This window comes from Sminthopsis crassicaudata, chromosome 1 (assembly GCF_048593235.1).
Source record: "Sminthopsis crassicaudata isolate SCR6 chromosome 1, ASM4859323v1, whole genome shotgun sequence".
NCBI lineage: Eukaryota > Metazoa > Chordata > Mammalia > Dasyuromorphia > Dasyuridae > Sminthopsis > Sminthopsis crassicaudata.
Window position 1 is genome coordinate 680,448,250 of NC_133617.1, and position 6,000 is coordinate 680,454,249.

A 6,000-nucleotide genomic window follows, 5' to 3' on the forward strand; every position below is an offset into this window, starting at 1 on the left:
TCTCCTAAATTATAGTTTTTAAAAGTGCTAAATATTAAACTAAGCTTGGGATATATCATTTATAAAATTAGATGAAAACTGTACTCAAAATATAACATAGATTAATATTGAAATATAAGGAGAAAGGAAAAGAGATCAGAAAAAAGTAGATGAATGGACATATCAATAGGAAAAATTCATCCTTAACATGTGCTATTAGGCATTTACATATGTGCAGTTTACAGGAGATAGAGGTAGGCCTTTGATAATTTATTTAAGTATAATTTTAGCTATAGTTACCTACTGTGTACCTGAAACTTGTAGTTAAAAATATTATTTTAACTGATTTTTGTTTTACTACTATTGTAGCTACAAAGAAACAGGTGAATAAACAATTAGTTGAAAACCAAGGGATGTGTTTATACTTATTTGCAAGTTTGACCTGACAAGCTAGTGCCAAAATAGATTTCATCCTTTTTTTAAAAATTGTGATCATCTGTTGAGTAGTCTTCAGATCCTAGCTGTAAAATATCTTTGATCTAGTTTAACACCTGTTGGTGGCAAAGAGGGAGATCTGAAAGGGAATAAAAGCTAGGAATTAAGGAAATGCACTATTTTCAAACTTCACTTGAGACATTTTAAAATGCTCTATCCAACTTTTATATAAAGATCAAATGCAGTTCTAGGAATGTGGAGTAGGAAAATATAACCACAACAAAATTAAAATTTTTAGAGACCAATCGATAAGAAAGATTTGAGGTTCTCCTGTTAAATGACATCATATCCAAAGTTGACAATCTATCATAAGAAAACCCTGTTCAATTCAAATATATTTCCAGTTAAAACTATAGTTATATGCACAACCTCAAAATGATAAAGTACCAATGGAGGTTTGTTTTTTTTTTTCTCTCTCTCCCTCCTTTCTTGACTCCTTGAAGCAGCAATGATAAATGTTCACATTTAACACGTTTTAAGTATCTTGTCATGTAGATAGAACTATTATTATTGTCACTTTACAGAAGGAAAACTGAAGCATAAAGAAGTGAAATTATTTACCCAAGATCACATAAGTGACACGGATAGGATTAAATATTAGTCTCCTAATTCCAAATCTAAGCTCCTATATAAAGATCTTTTTCCTAAGTAGAATAATATGAATAGGAAAAGACTTTAAGAAGTCTGTCCTACTAATAACTTTACTATTAGCCATATTTTTTCCAGAAGGCACACATACAGTATTCATGATTAGTTGTTGGACTTTTCATGACCGGTGATTATATTTAACTAAGGACATACCCAAAAGGGAAGTCAAAGAATCAGTTTCCAAACTAAGTTGGCTTCATTTTCAATACAAAGTTTTGGAGACCATCTCTTTATACCACAGAATCTTTTTTAATTTTCAGAGATGAAAGGGATCCAGGGAACATATATTCCAAACACTTTTGTTTTATAGGCAAAGAAATTCAAGTCCAAGTTAATGTGGTTATATGAATTGCCCATGGTCTAATTAAGACACATATATTAAGTGTCTATAATGGACCTGGCTCCATGCTAGGGATTCAATGAAAGGAAAAAAAGATAGTTCCTTCTTTCTAGGACTTCAGGATCTAACAGTGGAGACCATATGCAAACAACGATGGATAAACAAAAGTATATAGAGGATAAAGTAAAAGTAATCAATAGAAACAAGCACCTGGTATTAATGGGAGACTAGAAAAGATTTCTTGTAGAAAGTTGGATACTTGACAGATGAGATAGGAGAAAGTTTCTGGTATATGAAATAACCAGTGAATATTCCCCGAGTTGATAGATGGAGTGTCATGTGAGAGGAATACAAGTAGAATTGTATTAGGTAGGGCTAGAGTTCAGAGTAATTTATAATAATGAGCAAGTTAATCTCTTCTGGTTACTTATCTGTGGCTGTGATTTAGCACTTAACTGGTAGCAAAAGTTTTAGGACTGACTTAGTTTTCTGTGAAAGCTTGAGTTGTTTTTCTAAGATGTTTAATGAAAGTATTTGACCTGTCCCTGAGGCTTAGCTCCAGGATATCAGCTGGCTTAGAAAATTAGAATTAATTTAGAAAGTGATAGAACTAAGGATCAAACTCAGTCGTTTTGATCCAAATTTTGGAATATCTTAGTTGGGTCTCAAGCTTTCTAAATTATGAGCATTTCATGGTAAAGCAAATACCAACAACTAATATTCAATTAAACTGAAAGAGTACTTAATACATTTCTCCTATGGATAAGACATTGTGCTAAATGTTGGGGGAAAAAGAAAACAAAATGAAAAAGTCCCTCTCCTCAAAATAATTACATTCTACCAGGACATAACTGTAGGGCACTTTCTCTTCACATAACAGATGTAACAGATAGTAGGTATTCAACGAATGCTTACTTAATTTGATTATAACTAGTGGTTATATATACATTGTTCCAAGAAGGAAAAAACAAAGTGCTTTGTTGCCCAAATGTTATTTACAAGCAAATTGATTCAATGAGGCATTTTGACCTTACTTAAGTTCTTCTATTTGAAGTTTGGTTGTCTAAGCAATAAGTCAGTTCATGCAGCTGCTTATTTGCCCAGCCATGTTAGTATAAATAACACCTTTATATTATTTCCCTTTATTTTTGCATTACAAACCAACCAGCCAGAAACTGCTGTTTAAAGAGAAGGAAGATAGCAGGTGTGATCTAGAATTTATAAGGAGAGAGAAGACAGGGAAGAAGGAAGACATCTTCTAAATAATTAATCTAACCAAATTAACATGCCATATATACTAATTACGAAGCAAAATAGCATAATTTAACTCATTTTACAGACTCAGTTACCATGGAAATCAAAAAGCAAAATTCTAGGCACATTTTAACACCTGTGATATCCTGGAGCTAAGCCTCAGGGGCAGGTCAAATTCTTTCATTAAATATCTTTGAAAAACAACTCAAGCTTTCACAGAAAACAAAGTCAGTCCTAAATCTTTTGCTACCAGATAAGTGCTAAATCACAGCCACAGATAAGTAACCAGAAGAGATCAACTTGCTCATTATTATAATTTACTCTGAACTCTAGCCCTACCTAAGTACTAACAACAGTACCTTTTTAAAAAGCTTTTTAATCAGGTAGGAAGGAGAAGAATCAATCTTCAGAGAAGAATCAGAACACAAGAGAGAACCCAAAAAACTGATGGATTTTTCTTATTCACCTTCAAGGTATTCACCTTCTCAAGTCAGTCACTCTTTGTCAACAAATTATTAACTCTAATAAATTCTCTTTTCAAAAAGATGCATTTTTATTTTAAAGGAATATGCAGATAAAATTTCCCCCCAATACTGGCACAAATCTTACTCTCAGGGAATTCCCAGGGAAACTTCGCTCATGGAGAGATGGGGAAGGAAAAGTGAGTCTCTAACAATGTCTGAAAACAGATAAGTTATGAGTCTGGAGATGCACAAACTGCTTTTGGAACACAATTCACAAGTTAGCAATATTGCTGGCTCCTTACCCAACAACAACAATAATAATTTGAATAAACATGATGTATTCCATCTGTAGAGCAGGGCTTCCTTAACAAAGGAAAGCAACTCCCTATAACAATTATGCAACAAAAATGCATCGATGAACTAAGCAAAAAGAAGAACGTTTGTCTCTTACATAAACTAATTGTCATCTTCATCATTTCCATTTCTAGATCCTGATTTGAGTTCACTGGTTTTTCAGCTGCTTAGAACTCAGCTTTTTTATGTCCTTTTATTCTCATTGCCTGTAGTGATTGCACGTATTGTTCTGATTCTATTCATGTTATTCTTATCAACTCATAGACATTTTTCTCTGTTTCTGGGAATTCTTTATATTTGTCATCCTAAGACTTTTTCTTGAATCTTCTGAAACTGGGCTGTATACCATAAATATACCTACCTAATGGAGCAAAGTTCCAGTGTTTTATTTCTTTCCAACTCAAATGTTATAGTTTTTTGTCATTCTAATTTTTTTTTTTTTGTAAGTGCTGCTATCACAGTAAACTCAGTAAAAATCATTAAACCCAAACTTTTAAAAAATTCTTTTTCACTTAGAATTATTTTTTCTGTGCCCTTGACACTCTTGACTTCACAATGGCTTTTAATGAATACAACTTATATTTTATTATAAGAAGAGTTCAGGATTATCATTGTCTTAAAATTTTCTTCCAAAGTCATGGCCTAAAATAAAGCAAGGGGGGGGGGGGAGCCAAAACGGATATTTCAAAAGTCTTTTGTTTCTAATATTGTGTTGGTTTTTACAAATATCTTCGTTTATCATAATCATGAACAGTGAAAAATATAGGGGAAAAAGATGCATTCTAGCCACTCAAATACCTCCCTTGTAGTTTTTTCCAATCAATAGAGAGAAGAACATTGCATTGCAAAGTTGCACTCCATTGCCAGGTTTTTGATCTAAATATGAAAAGGCAAGAAGGGATAAGAAAGGAGAAAGGACCTAACTACATACAATTATTAACACCTACTTTATTTGAAGGAGCCAAAAAAGAAAAAAAAAAAGGAAACCTCTATTCTAATCATTTGACCATGGATGAGTAAATTACATATATTCATGATAAAGAGCCTATACTTGCTATAAAGTGGTAATTGCAAAGAGTGTATATAAATGTAAAGATAAATATGAAATCAAATAAATTGTATAAAGAGCTAGAATTGACTATAACTTTTTAAATATAAAAGTACTCGAGTTTCAAAAATAAAATTATTTCAGAACAGTTAATGATTATTAAGTTCATAATTTAAATTTTAAAAAACAGCAAACCTGAACTTGAAAATAAAAAAACTTAAAAGAGTCTAATCCTGACTTTCCCCCTAACTCAATGTGTATCATAGGGCAAGTAATTTAGCTCCTTTGGATTTTAATTTCTTCAGCGATAAAATGATATTAAGATACCTTATAGCTCTAGCATTTTTCTATATTCACAAAAATTTAGTATTTTTCAATTTTCCCCAAACAACATTATTGAACAATTGTACAGTTGTTGCATTATTCTTGTATTTTGAATTTGCAAAGTAGAAACTTTTCTTGACAATAAATTCACTAAAACAAGATAAAGTATTTTGTATTGACCACAGGACTTACTTTAGTTCAGGGCACAGAGTTTGAGACTTGTTAAAATTTAAAGGCTATCTTTAGGAAATAAAATAAGAATAAATCCACTTAGCCTTTGTAAAATTACAAACTTACCATCTTCTGAGTCATCATTTGAGTTGTTCCCAGGAATGGAAGCTGCCAAAAGGATCCAGAGAAGCATTACTTGGATTAGTAATCTCCAAGCCTGCTTCCAAAAACCTCCTTCCATGGGGACAACAGTTCCTGCATTCAACATGAAGTGAGATGAGGAAATCAGGTGCAGATGAGAAAATTCCCACCCCCTTGTTCTGTTTAGGAAGCAAAAGCTTCCCCCTTCCTATGCCCCATCTTCTCTTCTTAAAAGGAACTTGTGATAGCGAATCATTTCTCTTCTCCTGGTTCAAATAACATCTACCCTGAAGAACTTCAGGTGGATTTAAATCCCCATCAACCTTATTTGCTATAATAGTGTCTCTAAAAGGTGTTTGTATTTGTGAAAGAACAGAGATGAGCTTAGACCCTCACATAATTAGTCATGAAGTTTCTTGAATGAATTTTAAAACAAAAATCCATTTTAAAAAGTTTTTGTGGCTTATATGGTATTTCCATCAGATTATTATACAGAGTATCATTTGAAGGCAGACCATGGGTGTTTTGTTTTCTTCATTTTTAGTTTTATAATTTAGGGTTTCTTTAACTTTTCCCACTTACAACCCCTTTTCATCTGAGAATTTTTTATGTGACCCTTGATATACAGGTATATAAAATAAGTATCCAAAACAAACATTTATTGATAATCATAATTTCATGATCTCCACATTCAGCTTCAAACCCCATATGGGATCATGATTGATCTATAGTTTAAGAAGCTTTGTTATAGAGGAAACTCAAGACCAGAGTGGTAGGATTAT

General features: G+C 32.3%; 1 protein-coding gene across 1 annotated transcript in view; it reads right to left on the minus strand.

The window, feature by feature from the left end:
- The window catches only part of PKD1L1 (polycystin 1 like 1, transient receptor potential channel interacting), a 158,782-nt gene extending 153,109 nt beyond the window's left edge, over positions 1–5,673 (minus strand). The window contains exon 1 of the mRNA XM_074282718.1: positions 5,204–5,673. Coding sequence (XP_074138819.1) covers positions 5,204–5,345 — 142 coding nt within the window. The 5' untranslated portion in view covers positions 5,346–5,673. The remainder of the gene's footprint in view (positions 1–5,203) is intronic.
- Between the last annotated feature and the right edge of the window lie 327 nt (positions 5,674–6,000).